Consider the following 23,996-nt stretch of genomic DNA (forward strand, 5'->3'; position numbering starts at 1 on the left):
CAGATTCTTTACAGTAATACAAAGTCTACTGTTTAGAAACTGTAAGCTGGATGACATATTTAAACGTGAAAAATGGTACTTTTGGGAGTAAATGCAGTTTAAAATTGTGGAAGCAACGGTAAGTGTAGTAGTAACAGTCAGTGAGTAAACGAATATAGTTGTAGTAATACTTGCATGAATGGTTTATTAATAATCTCAACTATTCAAATGTATTTTAATGTATTTAATTTATTTTATCCTCATTACTGACATTATTTTTGCTGAGTACTTGATCAAATTAATTAAAATGACAATGTATTCTTCAGCTCCTCACTCACCAATCTACAGAAATGGTAAAAATGGTAAATGGTCATGGTTTATATAGTGTTTTTCCACCTTCCAGACTCAAAGCACTTTACGCCAAGGAACCACTCACCCATTCATACACACATTCATACACCATTCATCTGTAGGATCTGGAATCGCACCGCCAACCTGTGGGACAGTTGATCTGACCGCTCAACCAATCACGTTTATGTCAAGAGCGGGATTCGTACGGCTAAACTTCAGATCAGTGGATGTGACACTCACCAAATGTGCTACTATCACCTATCAATTAACGTGAAACACAATTAAACAAGTATGTCCATTCACCAAACACTTGAACTCATTATTCTAACAGATATCAGTCTTTTGATCTAAGATACAACATAAGAGAACTACAAAAAGACAAAAAGCTATTATAGAAACTCAACAAAAGGCACGGGGGATTAAAGGGAGACACTGGAGAGGATGACTTCAGAACTTTCAAACTTGAATGACAAATCCCCATAGCATGAGACAGCCTCTGAACTGGCACTAAAAGACACAGATGAGAAAAAACTATTGTGACACAAAAACAAGGGTGCACGCTCCACCCTCTCACTGCTCAGACATAAAAAAGGGTTGACTATATGACAAGCTCAAACATCAGATGAAAGCTTACCAAAGTGTGTTTAGGTTAAATGATGTCAAGTGGCAAGGAACTCTGTATCAAAGCAAATGTTATACAACACGGCAATGTCAAACACGGCTTTGAAGCTAAATTTATGGCTCTATATCGCTTAGCAACAGGTGTACCCCAGTCAAACAGCAAATGCATAAATCTGTACGGCGCAGGCACAAATAGCGTACATTTAAATATACTAACTCTAGTGACCTTGAGTTGGAAATCACTTTAATAAAACATGGTGCTTCTAAGTAATTGCATTTGAATCGTTATAGATACATGTATTTGATCATTATTTCAAAAAAGGAAACAGCAGCGTCTGCCACTATGAAAGGAAATCATGAACCAAAACGTTTTCAAATTACGACATAACCAGTTCAAACTTAGGTCTTATGATCATTAGCAGAATAAGCCTATGAACTACCGCTAACATTTTTTGATTATCTTGGATTTGCTGAATAAACACTCCAATGGTGTTATCTCATGTGAACACTCATCTAAAAACAAAACAGTCCACGCATACTAAAGCACAAACAGAGTTCTACAAAAGTATTGGCGTAGATGTAAATGCAGTAAGTTTGCCTTATGTCAATTTAAAAATGAGCCACAAACAGAAAGTAAAAATGTGTCTTACCAGGTTTCGTCATTCTTGAACTCCAACTCTCCGTAGGTGTCTTCGAAGTCCTCCCCTCCTCCTTTGGCCAGTCCCTCGATGGTGCGATAAGGCACGATGACTGTCCCCCTGGCACCAGATGTCCTGAGCACCTTGACCTCCATAATGCCAATGCTCTCGCTTACATGCGCCGAGCCACTTTCGAAGGTAAAGATGCCCGAATGGTCATCGTCTAGAATGGTGACAGTGGCTACAGTTGGGAACCCCAGCATTGCTTTGGGATACGGGAGACTATTCGCCGACAATACTTCATCTTCGGTATCGAGGACTCGCAGATTGCTTAAACGCACAAAGAAATGCTCGTCTTCCTCAAAAATGTCGTCATCTATAATGCCAACGCTGATTTCTTTTATAATTTCGCCCGGTTTGAACATCACTGTCCCTTCTGTGAACTCGTAGTCGGCCCCGGCATTCGCGGAACCATCTTCTGTCTTGTAATCCACTAATATAGTTTTGTCAACATCCCCTCCCTTTCTTGTAATTGTCAAGATTGCAGCACCGCAGTTTTCAAAGCACTGATAGACAGCTGGCTCGAACGCGATTCTTGATACGTACTCTTCCGGTTCGTCAACATGGATCTCTTGGATACTTGCGCACTTTTTCGCTTGTTCTGCCACGTGTTTCTTCAGGATATTACCAGCGCCGGTCATCATGCGTGTAGCTTGGATTCGATAAAAGGCTCTGCTCTTTTGTTGGTGTGACAAGGCATAGTAGTTAGCCATCTCGACCAGCTGATCCAACTCTTTCTCGGGATATTTTTGCTTGAGATCTTTCAAGATACGAATCATATCTCGTCTTGATTCGTCGACTTCTTTGCCTTCAATTAGACCGATGAGATTACTGCTCGCACTTCCATCCATAAAATGAGAATTGACCAACTTGCCGTCCATTTCAATGCCTTTAGAGCGTTCCGTCTCTGTCTCAATGATCACTCCTCTATGCTTGTCGGTGCGGTATTTCTTGTGCATGAACTTGTAAAAAAGCAGGCGGCGGTCAGCGATCCAAGCAAGGAGCACGCAAATGGGGAAGAAGGCAAGAGTTAGGAGGCCTTCCCAGACTTGAACTTCATTGGGAGTGATGACAGCCAAGATTATGTACAGCCAAATGTATGCGAAAACACTCCAACCGGCAGTGATGAAGAAAACTCGGAGGTGCTTGACTTTTCGGACCTCGCCTTGGGGAATAACTAAAACACAAAGACCGATGATTACGAACATGTTGAAAGCAGCGCTGCCGACAATTGTGGAAGGTCCTAGCGCTCCGGCTTCGAATTCATGCCCGCAAACTTCAATAACGGACAGCAGGATCTCCGGAGCAGAGGAACCTAAAGCCATGAGGGTCAAGTTGGACACTGTCTCGTTCCAGACTCTAATGGTAGTTGTGGTCGTCTCTCCGTTGGGTCTTTTGATGACTATCTCTTTCTCTTGGGATGTGATTACTTCAATGGCGGCCATGAAGCGGTCAGCAATGATAGAGACTCCCAAGAACATGTAAATCATTGCAACGAAGTAGACTATAACTCTTGCGATTTTGTCTCCCATGGAAGGGTCCTCCGGGTACCATATGGGAAGGATGATGCCCGGATGGCACTTGGTGTTGTGCTCACACGTGTCATTTTTCAGGGGTGTTAGTGGACTCGGGTTGGTCTTGGCCTCCGCACAGACAAAGGAGGCGGCCACAGACACCAGCCCTAAACAGAACCAGGCCGCTGACCCCGCGCCGCCGCACCTTGAACCCTCCATGCGCCCTCCTGCGTCTCACAGGCCCAAACCGCTCTGACAGTCCCCAACGGGATCCAGCACTGGGCTGTGAGGTCCTCCACCACCACCTGCAACGCAAAACACAGAGAACACACAGGTTATCTGCTGTGCCACGTTCAAAAGAGCTAATCAGAAATGCATGGCCTCATTAGGGAAGGCCGATATTGACAAAAATGAATATCGTGACCATTTTTTTTTTTTTACTAACTCTTACAATAGTCAGGTGGTATTTTAACTAACTTGGTTGAGGTTCAAGTCCAGCACAAAACATGGATGGACCAGAGAATTACTTCCTTTCAGATCACTGTATACCCTTCTTGGGAGACTTTAGAGGCTTTTTTTTTTTCTTTGTAAATGTTTTTATTACAGACGATACGGTGCCAAAACAATTGCAATATTATACATTTTTCCATATATTGTGCAACCCTAGTCCTCATTTAATTGTCTTACAGTAGTTCCTAATTTTTTTCTGTCTGGAGTACCCATAAGAGTATATTCAGTCATTTTAAGTCTGTTTACTAGTACTATATGGTCTTGTTTTGATCCTATTTACAGCAAAATGAGAGTAGATTTTTACATTCACAAAAACGTACTACTATTCAATGCCACCTTTCTTTTTAAATCTGAAATCATCCCCGTACCCTGGTTAGGAAACACTTACGACCATACAAGTATAAAGATAATCCACGGGAAAAATATGGCAATAGAGTGTGCGGATACGGATAAATCGTGCTTTGTTGTTGACAGGCCTGAATACAGATAAAAATAATCTGACGTTTGTTAAAGAGCCCATATTACGCTATTTTCTGATCCATGTCATAATGTTTCCTCATTAAAAACATACCTGGAGTTGTGTTTTGTTTCATTCACACGTTTAACACACAAACCCTGCATATTTAGTTTGAAAGTTTCTGTTCCACCTTGTGATGTTGTACAGGAAGTGCTCCATTGTGTTTTTAAACTCCACACACTTTCACAATAAAGGATTAATCAAACATGTGCGAAGGAAACAAAACTCCAGGTATGTTTTTGAGGAGGAAACAACATTCTAACATGACTTAAAGCTCACGAGAGTCCGTTTTGTGTAATATAGGACCATTAATATTAAAGTCAGTAGATCATTATCACCCACCCCAAGCTATAGAACAAAAATAGACCTATAAGGCACCTTGGTTTTACATCAACAAATGGAAATTCTGAACCAATCTATGTCAGAATCATTCATAAATTTGAACGTATGAGTCTCACAAACAATTCATAGGTGTAGGTCAAAACAGGGAGGACCTACTGTTAACCTTTCTGCCACTGTGTCCTCCAAACTCCTTATAAAAGTTTTCATTGACTATTTTTAGCTATTCAATCTTCATGTGATAAGACTGTAATATTGTACATTGTAATAGTTGCATAATGGATAGTCTTCTTGGTCATTAAACAGTGAATAAAACTCCTTTGCTCCTTCAGAAAGTGTCCCTCTGACTTCACAAACACCATCACCCTGGGAGCTTTATGTTATCTTTGTGAAGCAGATCGGAAATTAACTCACACTCTATGAATAAGGTGTGAACATTAGATTAATACAACCTCGGCCTGCGGGTTCAGTTCTCATTCAGGAGTTTATTTTCCTTTCAGATGTGTGTCTAATAATGGGGATTTGAGGATGATTGTCTGAAATCTCTGGGGTAATAACGCCAGCTCGAACAGCAGGCTCAGCACCACGGACATGTTGCCAAACCAAGCACTGTCCAAAATGTCGCACTGGCAAGAAATCAACAAACACAATGAACAACGTGACAAATACATGCAGTAGTGTTGGAGCTAATTATGCAAAATTATGTCAAAACCGATCATATTATGCAGTTTTTTCTATTTAATATGTTTTTTTTTAAGTGGATAACCTTTCTTTTCTCAGGATCAACACAAAATAATTAAAGGGAAAGCGGTGATGTAAGATATTTGTTTAAAGTCAATATTTCATTTATTTGAGAATTGATCGTAAGTGTACTGTCACAGATTAATTTAACAAATGGGCAAATTAGTGACTCAAGGTTGTTGGTGGGACGAGGGTCAATGGTGGTGGTTACTGCGGTTACATGCACACTCAAAATTTGATTAATATCGGTTTTTGGAGTTATAAGATCATTAAAGTGTCATGTAAAAAGCAAAATCATCTAATTTATTTCTTTTTTTCTTCTTTAATTGTCAGGAACCACGTAAAAAATAATTAATCTTGCAAAAGAAAAGATGATTTGTGACAGATTTAGCTACTGCTGCTTTCCATCTGCAGTATCTGGGCAGGTGAACACACATGAGAAATACTCTTTTCATTACAATTACATTATAAAACTAACAGTTCATCATTAATATAGCAGTAAAATACAATAAAATGTCATCAGGTCCAATACATGATGTTTCCTACATATTAAAAATCATTATGTGTAATAGTATAAACAGTATAAATGAATTAGACTGACGTGGACATGCTTGATTATCTAAAATTATTTATTTCTGGTGATGTTTAGGCCACGATAACAAATTTTGAAGCACGATATATTGTTCCAGAGAGATATTCCGACAAACGGTAATATAGAAACTGACTCAGTAACAGAAAAGCAAGATAATTCCAGTAAACCGTTTTTTAACTTTTTTAAGTAAAAACTGTCATCATTATTATCATTAAAAGGCCAGAGCTGCAACAGAGAAATAGAAGAATGACCCAATAATTAGCCATAGAAGTCACTTATTCAACTTTCTACAGTAAAATATATTTTAATTACAACAAAAATACCTAAAATCTCCCCATTTTTGCAAAGAAAATGTACACACAATAAATATTAAGCCCCAAAATGTGTTGTTCCTGCTTTCATATACTGAACGATAAGTTGATGTAACACTTATCGTGACAGGCCTAGTCATGGTCCCTCTAAAACTCACATCAGATTTCACGGTTTAAGGATCCAGAAATCAGATTATAATCAGATTTTGGTGTGCAGATGAACAGGGCCACTGAGGAGGAATAGCAAAAAAATCTAAGCTTTTTTTTTTTGGGACACAATTGACACATCTTTATAGAAATACAGATTTAAATGAGTGTATTAAACTTTGGTCCAATATGAACTTTGTGTTGTGTGTGATACACTGTGCAGTCCTACAGCATATATATCCTGTCTTCATTGTATACAAGCCTAAACGCTCTTAAACAGTCTACAAAAGCCATAGAGCAGCATTACAGTAACTACCACCACAGTGCCCAGTCCATAAAAGCTCCCCTAAGCGTCTCCACTGTTTCTTATGAGATACGACCTGACACTGGGTCTAAAGCTAACAGCTGAACCCAGAGGCGACGGAGCCATGAGAAGACTTTGCTGCAGAGAGGACGGACATGTGGGCTGTGCAAATACATTAGACTGAGGATTTATGGGGAGGTACGTCTTCTGTCTAGATACAAAGATTATCTCATATTAAGGGTCAAATGGGGCGTTTTTCCAAAGTCCAGACCAAAAGCAACTCAAGACCAGATATACAGGACATTTCAGCTGGATGGGCATGCAGACGTTGTGTCCTTGGGCAAAACCTTCCATGTGTTCAATAGTACGACGCATTACTTTGAACCTGTTGCTTGATTTTTTTTTTTTAAAGCATTAAAAACTTATATCTCCCCAACCTCCAACTCAAACAGACTGGATAGTCATTTTCAATTCTCTAATCGCATTCAGGGAAAATAAAATATAACCATGATTCTGTTAGAGGTTTATCTTGGTCTAGTTAGAATCACTTTGACTCTAAGTACACAAACTAAATCAAACTTCATGTACTTCAAGATTGTATTGATTTGCCTGGACTGTTACACATTTAACTTGTCTGCAGTTACATGTTACAGGTCAGATCAGTGGACAGGAGATCTCACTCACAGTGTAAGAATGCATGTACTGAAAGATACTGAAAACATCTAGAATTAAAGAATTGTAAGACAAACATTTAAGGGAACTTTCCAGAAAAAGCCATAACATATAGAGGAAACGCAACCAGAAAAGTTACAGTGATTATTTTCTGAAGTGTTCCAAACTGATCAGGCTGTTGTGAGCTTTCTTTATTCACTTTTTTCCTGATGTGGCATGCAGTATTCCCCATCGCTGCACGTTTCCCTCCTTCCTAAAAGTGCTTTCTCGTGTTCTGACCTGATTAAAGATGGCTCTCCTCTCTTCCATGATCAACGCTTTACACCACTCTAGGTAAAAGCCCAACTTTAAACAGGTTACTACCATGAATTTGATTTATTTTACCTAAAGAAAGGCATAGAAAATATCAAAACTCTTCCACGTTGTCCATAATTACCCTTGCATTTTGTAGTGTATAACATTCCACAAGCCAAAAAGAAAAAGTACTTCTAAATTTGAATGTTAGAGTCTATGTATTTTTGACATTATAAACATATAACTTCATAAATGCAAGATTGATAAGTTTACTGAGGATCATGCCAGGAAGAAGAGAAACGGCTCCGTGGAGACAAGCAGGTGGCGGAACCCTTATCAGAAAAGTTACATACTGCACCTTTTAAGACAAATACTGGGTCCACTGAACAAATCTATTCACGTCAAACATTGTCACTCGAGGCAGCGCTAAGTCAACACAGGAGCTAATGCAGTGACAGCTGGCCAGATCTCAGGAATGAACCCACTTATAATTACAAAGAGAGGCATTTATTTAAGCCTGATTAGGTATCTCAGAGTGATGGTGGTATTTGAGGAGGACACTGATATGTTGTAGAGAAAAGTGGTTGACAGAAGTAGGAGAGGAACTTGAATTTAGCCGAATCAGCAGCTTTGGATATGGAGCAGGGGCCAGTACTGGATCCCTGAGAAGAAACCCCACGACAGGCACAGACCTGACTGACAGCAGCTAATGGGAGGAGAGGTGAGCTATGTGGGACTTACATAAGATGTTTTAAATAGAGATAGTGAGAGTAATACTTGGGCTGTATACTGTATGATCATTTTTGTTTAATTATTTTACTATACATGAACCTAACCTGCATCATTCATTGCTCTATTCATCGCTTCCTGTGTAGAAGTGATATTTTGAAGAGTTATCCATTTCAAAGATGTATTTTGTTGTTAATTGCTATGGCATCACCCGAAATGAATAAAGCTGTTCCAAAAAGTGTCCGATTTAACAATAAACAGTGACCGCATTCAACACGCTTCGACAGTACCATTTTGTGTAATCTTGAAAACTTGCAGTGTGCGATGGTCTAGCGGAAAGCTGCTTTGTCTCTTAATATATAGCCTAATTGATGTCTATGGAATTATCTCCGTTGTGCAAAAGGGCAAAGCACTGAGTAAGAGGTTATTAAGGACAGTGAACGTGGGGATTTTTCATTTCAGTGTTTTACTATTGAGCCACTGCTGACCCGCTCCTGCTTCTCTCTGTCACTTTAAAGGAGAGGAACTGCAGAGTGGCACAAACCCACTGTCTAGCATCTAAATCTGAGCTCTGACTCCGAGCCAAACCAATGACACAATATAAAAGTATAGAAGAGAGATCTACAGTGAACACCATAATAGTCTGCAGCTATTTATTACTCTCTTAAAAATGGGATTTCGGTTATAAATGTCGTAAGTTGGCTGCTTGATTATTAAAAAAAAACATAATCGTGAATATTTACTGCAGCTCGTATTTGAAATCACAATTTATAGATTTTTGTGCTGTCAAAAATGAACAGTTAAGTGACTTTAGTTCAGGTTTTTTGGCCAGAACAAGAACTCATATAATAGCCTAAATAATACAGAATGTTATTTTTATTTTATGTTATATATATAGGACCATATTTGTAATTGTTTGGAGCAACAAGTGTCATCACAAGGATAGGATATAGTACGTATAAAATGCAGTTCTTGTTTGTAACTCTTAACTTTAAAACTCCAGTCACTTTTCTTAATTTCAGCGTGCATTGCTCTCCTATCAAAGTAAGATTAGCATTGCAAAGTACTATCACGGGACTATAATTAGTAAGAAAATAGCCCTGTATAATTGCTCATTTAGGGCTCTTAGCTTTAGCGGCGGTACTAGCATAACAACGCCACTGCCCACTCCCCATCTCCGAACGGCAACCAGCGCAATTTGTGCCGGGGAAAGAAAATCAATATTCTCGTGGGATGGTACACCTGAGCAGCCTGTCAGTGCCTTAATGCATTTATTTTAATGAGATTTACATTATTGGTCCAGAGGATTGTGTCCGTTTAAAGATTTTACAGTGAAATGCTCAATCTACCTGTCAATCAGATCATCTATCAATCATCCGCTGAACCAATTATGGCCGTTCGCTTTGACTGAAACTGGGAGCGCTCTTAAAAATGACACCACCATCTCCACCTCCAGCAGTGATTAATGCTCAGGAACTCTGGAGTGAGACAGTCAAGTAATGGTCAAGTGGAACTACAGGGTTAGGCCTATTACAGTTTGCACACTGCACTATCGTCGCCATATTACAATAAATCACCAATATTGAACATTTAAGCGTAGTTCTATGTGCTACTATTGGTTTGATGTAGCGCTGGGTGATGTGGAGATAAGAATCGAATCTTAATCTCATTCCTGTGCCGATCATATCCACAAACGCCTCCTATTGGTCAGTCTCAGCAATGCTCTGAGTGAGTGACAGCTGGATTTAACCAACTGCAATGAAGTGTAAAGCTTCAGAAGAAACATATGAGTTCATTTACCTCTTCAAGGCAATATTAAGATACTGACTGTACGTGAATAAAATTAAAATCATGGTCTGGCTTCAGGAAAAGTGTGATAAGCTTGTCACGGTAACTCATTTTGAAACACGATATATATCTATACAGAGAAATACTGCGATAAATGATAGTATTGAAACTGCATTAATCACTGACACAAAGTACGATAATCCCAGCAAATCTTTTTTTAAATATACAGTATCATTAAAAGGTCTGAGCTGCAACAAATAAATAACAGAATGAACCAATAATCAGCCATAGAAGTGATCTATTCTACCCTCTACAGCTCAAATCTTACCATATTATTTCACAGTGGCAAAAATCTCCCCACTTTTTGCAAAGAAACTGTACACACAATAAATATTGAGCCACAAAATATATTGTTCCAGGTTTCATATACTTAACGATAAGTCTATGCACACTCCTAGTTTGATGTCATCACAACCACAGCTGAACCCACAGTGGTTTATGTCTCGAGATCTGGTACAGACGAGCATTCAAATCTGAATCGACATCGAGATTCAGTCGCCTCTACGCGTCAGTGATATGTTTTGAATCTGCTCTCGGTAAAAGTATGTGGTTTGGAGCAGTGTTCAGTCTTGAGGAAACAGTTTTAATAAAATAAAGTTAAACTGTGTTCGATCAATATGAGGGGAAAAAAATTATACATTTTTATATACCCAAGCCTAGGATCTGGCATTGCAAAGTGAGGAGTTCATTCTGTTTTCTGATTGGATCGTTGGCTGGAGCACTAAAAGAGAAAAAACCTTTACAGCATACAAAAAGTATGTAAATGAACCTAAGTGTCCAATCAATATTAAATTTGAATATGCTTACTCCTTTGATCTGCAGACAAACATGGTTATAAAATATTAGATAAAGAGCAACCTAAAAAATAGTTTCAGTTTGGTAATAATCATTTTGGAACTTGAAAAGTATCTTGTTCTATGGGTTTATGCAAAATCTGTTGGTCTAAGACTGATTCTGCTATCAAAGTTTAAAATGTGACAAAGGGACAGGTAGGTTAATAATCTTACACAATCATTTTTGCTTAGTTTTAAAGGGTTGTGTTTAACAGCTCTGTGGCACATTGAAAAAACCAATTGATTTATTTACACCCCATAAACACACAGGTGTCTGCGGTGACACATCAGGAAACAACTGTAGCATCAGCTCAACGGCCGAAGGCAACTACCCCAGGAAACCACAGCCACTTTCACACATAATATGATTAAGTTATAAAGAGACACAACTTTACTCTTAAAGGTACACCATGTAACTTTCTAATCTAAGTTGCATTTATTCAATTAGAGGCATTATTGATCTTTAAAAATCATTGAAAAAATGCATTACTGTGAGCAGAGTTGCCACGCTACAGACGTGACCTGTAACTTGACCTTCTCGTCGCCATGGAGATAGGTTATTTTGCTCTAGTTCAGTTCAGGTTTGAGTCCAATAAAAATGCGCTACGTGCGATAAAAAATTGTACCAAATATTTTCTGAGGATTCACTTAATATCTCCGAGCACAAACTTCAAGAGCATCCTATTTATCCAGGGGGGAATTTCAGACAAACTGTTCAAACACATACAGCAAAAGTTGTTCACCTTTTCCACAACTCCTGTTACCACGGCAACAGTCTCTGCATCACCTGAAACCAAGAGCCCTCAGCAAAAAGCAGAGATGAGTTTGTTTAAAAATGAGGAATTGTGCTTCAGAGAAATATAAATCAGGAAGTAAATGATAGTGAACCCTTTTGCGTCGTTTGGCTCCGGCCGTCCACTTCCCTATAACAAATATTGAGCTGTGCCATCACGAGGAAGTAGCTATTATGTTATTAATCAACGGGGCATTTCGTGACGAAGCTAGTAGTGTTTTAAGTGTTTTGTAAAATAAAGAGGGATCTGACCTCCATTGCAGATTAACGGAGATAGTCGTGACATGAATTACAGGAAGTACTTATTGATTATATGTTAAAAGTAATAAAGATTTGCTTATCGCTTTAGTTTGTTGCTCAAGAAAATACAGAATTGTTAGTTTATCTCAAAGTTTGGCCATATGGTGCAGACTAATCCTATAGGCCTTTCCTTTCACGTGCACTTTACCAGCCTCAGAGAATGGCTGTATAGTGTCAGACAATAGTATTGACAAACTCAGTAGGGGTCACATGCTCTTGTTTTCTTGTTTCCTTGTTTTGGATGACTGGAGATAGTTGTGTGAAGAAGGGCATAAATGGCTTAAAACTAAGTAATAGAGCAACGAACCAAAACAGTCTCAAATTCTGCCTCGGATGTTACGAACTGCACGAATAAATCTGGTGTGCGTGATGTTAAAGATTGTTGCTTTATGTTTAGACATTTCACGGCTTGAATCACAGCAAAGCAAATGAAGATTGTACTATTAAATTCCCAAACTATTCATTTATTTGGTATGTAAATATATGTCCTTATGGATTACACTGATTAGACCAATCCCATTACACACATTCACTCTACAGATTTGTGCATTTCCATATCATGAGGAGGATTGGTAGCTGGGGTGCAAGCTGCTCACGGGTCTCCTCTTTCCTACCCCCTATTTTAGGAAGGGGGGTCCGGTTTAAAGAGGGTATTTGAGCTGGGCGTAAACATGCACTCAGCACTGCCCGAGCTTCAGCTGTTCCTGATTAATCATCAGACAACAGCCCAATAGTTTCTCCAGTCAGTGCCTCCTGTCAGGGCAACTGAACAGGGGGGGAATCCCTCTTGGTGCTAAGATACCCCCCTTTACAACTTATCCAACCTAAAGGCCCCTTGCGTCTTAACACATGTAAAAATTACCATGAGACTTGAGGAAATAACATTTTACAGCATGGCAACAGTGGGTCCAAAAGCGGTGTAATATTGGCTCTATCAATGAATCGCGTTGCTTTATGGGCTGTGGACTAATAATGATTAAAACTGTCTCCACGGTGGCAATTATTGTAACGACACACCCATTTAAACGCTATCACGAATCCATTTGAGCCAATAGATCGGGGAAATGGGAATAGGGGACAGTGGACGGAGCAGATTGCGAAGCTGCACGAACTGACATCACCTCGTCACATCACTCATATCACGCCAAGCCAACATGTGCGTCAACAAGAGTGCCATTAGACTAGAACCATTAGGCTGTGTGGAGGTATGCAGGCGCGTTACAGTGGTATAAACCTACCTGGATTTCTGTTAAGCTTTGAGGGAACGCTGCGTAAGAAGACTCCTCTCCACCTCGCGTGTTTAATTACGCCTCACTTTGCGCTGTGGCGTGGAGCGAAGAGTCAAACCAACAAGAAAATATCCAGAGATGCGTCGTCTTCATGCACTTTAAAGAGTCCAGTCCGGTGATAAAGCTGTGAAAGCTGTGGGTAAACTGGTCCAAAGGGCGCTCTCTCCTTCCTTCCTCTCCTCTCCTCTCCACGGCTGTAGCCCCTCTCTCCGCTGTCCTCGCTCCTCTCCTCCTCGGACGCAGGGACTGACCCGGTCGCAGAGCTGTCAATGACGAAGAAGGGGGGCAGAGGGAGACTGGAGGGGGAGGAGGAGGAGGAGGAGGCGCGCGCGGGGGGTCAGTATTTTAAGGTTGGAGATAGCCGCTCCTCGTCTGTCCCTCGTGCGAGCAGCAGCCGTGAATCAGCGCTCCTGCCTCTCCTCCACCACCACCACCACCACCTCCTTCTCCTTCTGTGCTTTTTCAACGCTGCGCAGCAAATCTACAGTAGCCTTTATTGCGCGTGGAGATGAATGAATGCCTTCTGTCTTCTACACATCCATAATATTACATCTGATCTCTGGTTAAAAAAATAAAAAAATAAAAAAAGGGGGGGGTTGCTGATTGGTCTAGAGGCGCACGCTGCCTGTCGCCAACGGACTTTGAGTTATTATTATTCCTCCGTGGCTCATTATCGCGCGTTACAAGGCCGGTGTTCCGTTCCGTGTCCAAGGTGTGAAACGGCTGCGTCTTGTGCCATACATACACATACAGCACTCCCTCCTCCAACGCGTGCCCCCAGGTTGGATAAAAGTCACATAGAGACAGATAGAGACATGCGCATCATCCCTGAAACCACACACATACACACAGAAACACAAACACACACACACAAATACGCACACAGACGCACGAGGCCACGGTTATGGGCGCGCGTCGCTACGTCATCATCAGCTGACGGGAGAAGAAGGGAAGAGAGCTGCGCCACGAGAACAGTGGGTATGAGGCATCCACGGACCACGGAGAGAGGGGAGAGAGGGATAAAGGGATGGAGGGATGGGATGGGATGGGAAGGGAGGAAGGGAGTACCTCTAAACGCCGTGCATGTGTGGATCATTGGACAGATGGTGCTAAATAAATAAATAAATAGTTGTAAATAAAAGTAAGGGGATCAGACAGACTCCTTCAAAGCTTTGTGAGGTGTGTTTGCATAAAGCTCCTGCTGTAATGTCTTTAGATCAACCATGATGTTTGCAGATAAGCACAATAACTTTGATATTGTTAAAGAATGTCAAAGTTTTGAGAGCAAAGAAATGCAGAGCGTCAGTAACTGTATCAATAGTTTACAAAAAGTTTACAGAAATGAAATAATGCATCATAATAATAATACAAACTTGCAACTGCAGCCTCTCCAGTCTATCACAATGGTAGAACCCGCTAATTCAGGGGTAAATTCTTCTCTGTATAAAGCCTTGAATAATAAATATTTCTTTTAATTTTATCTTGGGTCCATCATTCAGAAATGCTTTAGTCTAGTCTTTTGTTTATGATAATACAATTGCCTTTTCCCACGTTGAATCCTTAGATATTCCATATAAGACTACAGTGTATAGGGTTCGTTAGTGAGACAAAGGTCTACCCTCTGTTTGTCTTAAAAGGGGCAGTTCTCAGAGTAACTGTGATCCCCCCCATGAAGTGTAATCCATTGTTATTTCAGCAGGTCAACCATTAGCAAAAGAAAGAAAAAGCATCTGTGTGGGATGTAGGGAAGAGGGCGACCTACAATGACACAGTTCACATCCTCCACCTGCACCTGCTGCTCACACTGTACCGGCAAATCATAACTCCAGGCTTTACTGTGGCTCTTGACAAGTGAATGTGGATTTCTCCTGTATGTTCTGGAAATATACAAACACATTTTAGATTGTGTTGCACTGAAATCCTTTATCCTTACGGCACATTAAAGCATTAGTAAAGCATTTATTAAGTAAAGCATGAAGAGTTTCTTATTTACATGTGTGTTATGTTGTGTTGTGTTAAGTTTTTACTATTAAAGACATAATATAGCCAATACTGGTCTGCTTTATTTATGTTCATAAGGACGTGTGCATCCATTTATTTATTTATTTTTTAACATTTACAAATCAGACATTATCAGTTGGTATTTTATTAGTGAGTCACGACTGTCCTTTCAGTGTCCTTTAATTTCAAATAGTGCAAGCGTCAAACAATAGATTTAACTTTAAATTGTGATTACAAAAGAAAAATTCTATTCTGTGAACTGGACAGAAGTTTTAAAGTGAAGACGTTTCCTTGCTCATCCATCCATTCTTCAGTTCTGGTTAGATTGCTGCTGGACACTGCCTTACATATCTGAAGAGACGAACTAACTACACTGAAACTAACACCTATTTGTTAACAGTTTGTGTTTGTTGGCTATGTCTATTGAAGTGTGAACTGTGTCATATTTTGCATAATCATTCAAGCCCCTAATGGGTGCTCTCACACCTATTAGCATACTGGCTATCACTATTGTTTTCCTTGTTTTGATTTAGGTCTGAGGATGGAGTTATAAATAGGAGATAAATGATGCCTTGGGCCCCCATTCCTGTTCAAAGATGGATGTTTTTCCTAACAAAAATAGCTTCTTTAACTCCACTTTCAAACTATTTATTTTTCTTTGGCTAAGATCTGTACCTCACTGTGTTCAAAGGAGTGTTTAGTGGCTTTGAGATGGAGATGGGCAGCAGATTGTGGTCCCGAGCTGCTCTTGCAACCCTGTTAACACTGTCGTCTTCACTCTTCACTCAAGAAATGGGCTGAGAGGGGAGCTAAAGATGGGAGTTATATTCAGGTGTCTAGAAGTATTCTTTAATTTCTGCTCACTGAGATTATTATAGTTTTACACCATAATTATTAAAGGAGGCATTGTGTAAATAAGGGACAACCACATCTAGACAAAACAAAACTAAAATGTTATCACTGAACAGAATAACAATATCTACATTATCATTCCAATCGTGGTTGAGTATGCAAACTCTACACTGATCAGTAAGTCTGTTTTTCAAAGTTTTCTGTTAGTTGTCGAAAAGCACTTGCCCCACCGTGTGCATGAAATACTATATAGCAATAATTGGCAAATACTGTTGCTGAGTTTTGTTTAGAAGTGAATTGTTATTGAAAATGACACTGAAAGAGACAATGATGCATAAACCTCCTATTCTTTCACGTGGCGTTCATCTACACACTTAGCTCCATAAATCTTGCATGCTTTCATAAGGTATGCGCTGGCATGAATATTTGAAGACTAAAACACAAAGTTAGAATGGGCCCAGAGTGAAAACCCGTGTAAGGTCAGGCCTATTTCAGTGATCAAGGACGACTTAAATCATTTTTTCACAAGGCCGCAACATTGCACACACAGAAAGTGAACTAAAAGCAGCAGCTGTGTGGCCACATATTCAACTAAGCAGGAAATTAACCATAGTCAGGCAGCTTTCAATACTGAGAAAGTTACATCAGTTATTATAAATGCCAAAAATGTTTGTTGTTCTGTGGTAAAGACATCATTGCATTTCATACGTTAAAGAATTTCCAAGAACTTATGTTGCTAAAATTTCAAACTTGATTTCAATACTAAGAAAATAGTTCAATACCTACTTCAATACCACAATAAAAACTTATTTTAATACAATTTTCAGCACAAAATATTAATAGTTTCTTGAATATTATCACAGGGTCTTATTCAGGAAAACTATTTGAACTTGAAATTGAGATGTTTTTACTGCCAACAGAAGTTTGGAAATTTGTTCTATTTTATGTTATGTTTAGGATCACTATCTGATCAAATTAGCATCTAGTTTCAATTCTAGCTTTGGTACTGATTTTTTCTGGGTCTCTGTGACAACACAGGACTATAATCAAGGACTAAAACCTTTGCTCAATCGGCTTTTTCTTATCAAACCATTAGGCAGTGGAATCAGCTTCCAGACAGTCTGAAATTGTCTGTGGATTTTAATAGTTTTACTAGAAATTTGAAAAAGTTCATTTTAAATAATCAAACGTGTCCACATCAGTCTAGTTAGTTGGTGCTGCTCTGTGCTCACTGTATAAACCTGCACATAATGATTTTTATATTAGTTTGGACTGGGGGGGACATATGTATGGCAAATCGGTAGTCGTATATTGTAATTGTCAATTGATATGTGTTTTTTAATGTGTGTTCACCTGCTCAGGGACTGCAGATGGAAAGTAGCAGTAGCTAAATCTGGTGCAAATCATCTTTTCCTTGTAAGATTAATGAATTTGTACATGGTCCCTGTCAAATAAAGAATAAAGAAAGAAAGAGAATAAGTACTATGCAAGATCTAAACCAGGATTAAAACCGGTACTGTACAAGATCTAAACCGGGACTAAAACAAGTACTATACAAGATCTAAACCGGGACTAAAACAAGTACTATACAAGATCTAAACAAGTACTATACAAGATCTAAACAAGTACTATACAAGATCTAAACAAGTACTATGCAAGATCTAAACCAGGATTAAAACCGGAACTGTACAAGATCTAAACCGGGACTAAAACAAGTACTATACAAGATCTAAACCAGGATTAAAACAAGCACTATGCAAGATCTAAACCGGGACTAAAACAAGTACTATACAAGATCTAAACAAGTACTATGCAAGATCTAAATCAGGACTAAAACAAGTACTATGCAAGATCTAAACCAGGACTAAAACAAGTACTATACAAGATCTAAACCAGGACTAAAACCGGTACTATGCAAGATCTAAACCGGGACTAAAACAAGTACTATACAAGATCTAAACAAGTACTATATAAGATCTAAACCAGGACTAAAACAGGTACTATGCAAGATCTAAACCGGGACTAAAACAAGTACTATACAAGATCTAAACCAGGACTAAAACAAGCACTATGCAAGATCTAAACCAGGACTAAAACAGGTACTATGCAAGATCTAAACCGGGACTAAAACAAGTACTATACAAGATCTAAACAAGTACTATATAAGATCTAAACAAGTACTATATAAGATCTAAACAAGTATCGGTATTATACAAGATCTAAACAAGTACTATATAAGATCTAAACAAGTACTATATAAGATCTAAACCAGGACTAAAACAAGTACTATGCAAGATCTAAACCAGGACTAAAACAGGTACTATGCAAGATCTAAACCGGGACTAAAACAAGTACTATACAAGATCTAAACAAGTACTATATAAGATCTAAACCAGGACTAAAACAAGTACTATGCAAGATCTAAACCAGGACTAAAACAGGTACTATGCAAGATCTAAACCGGGACTAAAACAAGTACTATACAAGTACTATATAAGATCTAAACAAGTATCGGTATTATACAAGATCTAAACAAGTACTAAACAAAAATGCCTAAACCAACAATTGAACAACTAATGGACAGTGCAAAGATGTCTGTAAAGGACTACAAAGCCTCCAGCAGTGTGTACTTTATGTGTACTAGTCCCACAGTTTGAAAAGCACTGCTCTAGATAATGACTTTTAGTGGGAAACCGATTCTTGATGAAGCACGGCCAGGCGTAACCGCTGCTGACTGGACTGGCCCAGGAGATTGGAGGGATGTTGACATTGCCACCAGTTCTAATTACAGCACTCAAATAGGCTCAGAGCTTTGCACAGCCTTGTAAAAGTCCAAGTCTCACTGCAAACCAATCTGAATGTAAAATGAATACAACTATTTAAAAGTCTCATTAGCTATAAATCAATAATGAATTATCAGTAATACACCTACAAATGAACCTTCAAATGGATTATAAGGTCGTATTAGTATGAGGAGACCTGAAGAAAGGGCTGTTCTTTTACTTAAAGGTTTGCTGTCACTTTTCTGGCAGCGAGACTGGAACCTGCTTGTCTCCATGACGATGTTATTGCCTGTTTTACTGTATGGCATTAAAATTGACACCGCCAGGTCAAGTTACAGCTACGCTCTGTGGAGAGGCGACCCTGCTCACAGTAAGAGTTATTCAAGGTTTTTGGAGCAATAAAAACACAAGTAATTTAATAAATTCACAGTAGATCAGTTTAATGCCGTACTGTGTGACAAAAACGTTACTGTCCTTTATAAGTTATGATTTTGTTCTTTTGCTTAATACAAATGAGGTTCTTTAGTCCTGCAGGTTATGTCCTTGTCCTTTTCTGATTTAATTCTTAATCAGACCTGGTGATATTTAGAACTCATTTACATCCAGTTTAGTTGGTTTCATATAGACTGGTTTAGTTTTTACGCAGGTTATGGGTTAAGTTGTGGTTTAGTCGTGTTTCAGACTTGTTTCAGTCCTAATTGTGACATAATGAAGACCTGGTAAAAAATATTGTCCGAATGCAGTCGTGGATTCTTTTTCTTTTGGGATGAAAAGAAGCCCGGAAAATCAATTGGGTCCCATTTTAATTACATAATCCGTCGATGTGCTTTGGAGAATCTTATTAGGCTGTCCAGATTTGCACGCTTGTTAAGTCCAGAACCAAATGGATAGAGATGATATGAACAGCCAATCCGGTCACACACACTGCCCACCACTCTCTCCTCCATGTACTTGTAATTACTGTGCACGCCACACTGGTTAATGAAGTTTCCTTATCAGCTGTGGAAAGAGTGGAGTCTGGACACAGCCAAAGACAATGGGCAATAGTCTGCAATAAGCAAGACAATAATTCATGTTTAGATGTCTTTAAGGGTTTAGGTATAAATGGTTGAATTGCTTGTCTCCATGGTGATGTTTTTGCTTTTGCCTGGGATATTTCTCTATATGGCACTAAATTTGTATTTATTCAATTACAGGTGTATTTATTGGCTTACACCTTTAAAACAAAAACAAAAAAATGGTTCCACTCAATGAAATATAAGTTTAATGCTGTACTGTGGAACTTTTCATGCAAAGAAATAACATCTCCTCAGTGAAAATAAGCAGGTGATGGACTTTCCAACAGAGAAGTTACGTAGTGCAAAACATTTCAGTGTAATAACTAGTATAGTGAAATATTTTGCTGTCAGACTTTACACAATAGAATGTCATGTAAAATACAAGTATTTCAATATTTGTACAAGTATATTGGAGCATTGATAAAATAGATATATTGTTTAAGCAGCTCTAGAGGTCAAAATAAGTCTGTTGTGCGCTGTCTGCATCTAATTAGAAAGCATTTTATTGTCCAAGAATCAAGAAGTGCAGGTTAGCATGCTAGTTATTGTTAGTTTTACCGTCGCAGCAAAACATACTGGTCGCTGAGAGTTGTGAAAAGCGCTTGTAAACTCATCATGGTGACTAATATTCTGAATGCAAAAGGTTAAGTGAGGAATAACTTTGAAGCACGGCAACCCATTTAAATAACTAGTTCTGTTTTTCAGGTTTTTAGTCAGTAAAAATCCAGTACAGTGCCTTTAACCTCAATTCTCAAATACTTCATGCAATGTGCTTAAAGATGACTCGTATAACTCTTAGCTTTTAACCAGATTTTAGCCTCCAAACATGGCCTGATGACCCCACAGTCATTTCTGTATTATCGCCCAGTACCTCTCTCCCCTCAGCCCCCTGCAGCCGCTCCAGCACCAGTGATAAACTTTACAATCACCAGACAGAGCCTTGACTCTGAAGGAGCTGCACTTTACAAGGACACCATCTTTGTGACTGCAGCCCTGAGACACAATACACTCAACCAATCTCCTCCACAATCACCGCTAACCCGCAAACTATTTCACACTACAAAATCACTTTTATTCAAGTACCGGGAGAGGACTGGTGTTTCAAAATCGGCCTTAGAGAGAGACTGGCAAAACATTATTGACAGGTGGCTTACGGAGTGATCAGATTGTTGAAATAATCTGATCTGAGAAACCTGCAAAAACAAAATAGTTAGTTGATTATTCTAGTTATCTATGTACTCTATATGTGTGAGAAACTAAATGTGTTGTAATAATGGATATCATGTTATTCTGTGTGGTGTAACCTTTACTAAAATACTAGCAGCAGGGATGTATTTAGAGCAGCAAGAGAGACCGGGTACTCCCAGAAAATAGTGCTGCAGTTGCATTTCAGGATTCGTTTTTTTGTCATTGGGTTATACTCTGCACATGCTCAAAACGCAGAGGTGAAAAGTAACAACATAGTAAAGCCTTAATTACACCACTTCTATCCTTCTATCAAAATTTCACACAGGCAATATTTTTCTAGCACAGAAGGTAAAGAGAACCCGAACCCTATACCTTATACCCAGGACATATACAAAAGAACACTTTTTTTTACCACTACCACCATGTGTGAATCCACCTTCAGTAGAGAAATGGGAGCTACACCAGTGGAGGGAGGGATCAGTGGGTGGAGCGATGGTCAGATCTGAAGACAGAAGCTGTGAAATGGGAAAAGGTAAGAGTCTCGTCCCATCAGTGTCTCTGGATCTGCTGCTGAGGGAGAGGAGAGTATGGGCAACACTCAGGTCGAGAAAAGACATAGGAGGGCTGTGCATTTAAGCAAATTTATAATTGTAATCTATAAATTACCTTCAGAATGATATGCATTTTATATATTTATTTGCATTCAGTGACAATTTATATATAATAGAGGTTGAACTAAATATGGGGCAAGGTCATCAGCTCCCATGGACTTCTTTGGGTCTTTGAGTGCATTTAAGACTGACTCCTATCTGCCAGAGATTCAGATTCAACATAATCAAGATCAGAAGGATCACCATTGTTATCCAAAACATTACACACAGAGATAAAAAGCCTATTAAAAGTATTACATATTTCCTCTTCAGGATTTACAATAGCTTAATCCAATAAAATGTATATATAATCTCCTCCAGAACTCTGCTGGATTTCCGTGACTGTCAGCTCAGACATGAAGTAAGACGTCTTTGCTGTTGGTAAAGTTGTTTGCCAGCAGCCTATTGACTTGATTCAAATGAACATCTCCTTTGATGTTTTCCAGTCAAGTTTTAGACCAAACCACAGCACTGAGACTCTCTTATCAAGGTGACAAATGACATCCGTCTGAACACTGATGGAGGCAAAGTCTCAGCCTTGATCCTGTTAGATCTGAGTGCTGCTTTTGACACTGTTGATCATGGGATCCTCTTACAAAGACAGAGGACTGGGTGGGCATCTCTGGTACTGCACTAAACTAGTTCAAGTCCTATCTAGAAAACAGGGAGTACTTTGTTGAAATTGGAAAATGTGTCTCAGATAAAATGCCCCTGTGGGATGCCTCAGGGGTCAATCCTAGGACCCAGTCACCTCCAGTCTCTCTCTCTAAAACCGTCAAATCAGGCTAGAAATCTAGGGGTAATAATGGACTCAGACTTTATGATGATTATTTGTGATTATTTCTGTTCTAATTTGTTGTATTGTGATTTTAATGTCTTTCTTATTCTGTAAAGCACTATGAATTACCTTGTGTATGAATTGTGCTATAGAAATAAACTGGTCTTGCCGTGCCTTTCACTGTTGATAAACATCTATTTCTTTTCTTACAATCTGACCTAGTTGTGTGTGCAGTTTTCTGGGCAGCATTTCTTTTTCTAAGTAAACTTGCAATTTCTGTGTTGAACGAAGGATTGTTACAGTTTATTATTCAAATTTACCAGTTTTATGTTGGTGTGTTTTTAGTGAAACTGAACAGTTACCATTTCCCCTCTGGATCAATGTTTTTTTTTCCTTGTCAAAAGTGATGGCAGAGTCGTGACTCTTGCTGTCCGCAGTGCATTCTGCCTAGAATCCATAGCTGCTGGGTAAGGCACATATCTAACTGTTTATGAAACCATGGTGACAAATGAAATGGTTTTATTTTGTCCAACCACTCAGGATTATACAACAACATTGAGTGCTGATCTCTGGTTCTGATGACTCAACCACTTCTTTATTCTCATCTAAAACCACACAAGTGTCTCACCTGTGAGTCAAACCCTATGCACAGTACAGAGGTCTCACTTCAAAAACATACTCCTATTATTAACTTCAACATCACCTGCTAAAAAGACATTTTAAAATACACGTTTGTCCATAAGTCCATTATATCATGAATACGGCTACGCAATGAATCGATTTGAGACTGGGGTTCGGTCATTTTCCATTATCAATGATCAGATTGGGTCCTTGTAATTGAGATGTTAACAGTCAGTGCTAATACAATAAAAACATGTGGTTTGGAGTTCATATTCTGGAGGGGTAAACTTTTGTGTTAAAGCAACTACACGACTATATGCTATCCACATTACTGCTGTACATATTTTTATTGTATTTTTAATGTCCAGGGAAGTAATGCTGAAATCCATTATAACTAGTTTTATTAATAGGACAAAATAAAATAAAATGGAGGAAAAATGTGAGAATAGTTTTAACAGTACTGTCCAGCTCTAGCCTGATGTCAATGAAAAACACTGACATTTGATTGACAACTGCACCGAATCAAAGGGTCAGTGATTTTCCATAAGTGATGTTAAAACCTATAAAAATGGGTTTCAGGGCAGCTCACAGAGAAAGAGAAGGAAGAGGATGAGGAAAAGGAGGAGGACGAGAAGGAAGAGGGGGGGTGTGACCACTGCGTCCAGCTCATTACGCCACGAATG

General features: G+C 39.0%; 1 protein-coding gene across 3 annotated transcripts in view; it reads right to left on the bottom strand.

Annotated features, from left to right (window-relative positions):
• slc8a3 (solute carrier family 8 member 3) overlaps positions 1-13,868 on the bottom strand; it is a 136,420-nt gene extending 122,552 nt beyond the window's left edge. For all 3 annotated transcript variants that reach the window (XM_055231341.1, XM_055231340.1, XM_055231339.1), the window contains exons 1-2: positions 13,332-13,868; positions 1,602-3,468 (exon numbers count right to left, since the gene is read on the bottom strand). In XM_055231341.1, the coding sequence (XP_055087316.1) occupies positions 1,602-1,614 (13 nt within the window). In that variant the 5' untranslated portion in view covers positions 1,615-3,468; positions 13,332-13,868. The remainder of the gene's footprint in view (positions 1-1,601; positions 3,469-13,331) is intronic.
• Between the last annotated feature and the right edge of the window lie 10,128 nt (positions 13,869-23,996).

Source organism: Periophthalmus magnuspinnatus, chromosome 22, assembly GCF_009829125.3.
Source record: "Periophthalmus magnuspinnatus isolate fPerMag1 chromosome 22, fPerMag1.2.pri, whole genome shotgun sequence".
In the NCBI taxonomy this organism is placed as follows: Eukaryota; Metazoa; Chordata; class Actinopteri; order Gobiiformes; family Gobiidae; genus Periophthalmus; species Periophthalmus magnuspinnatus.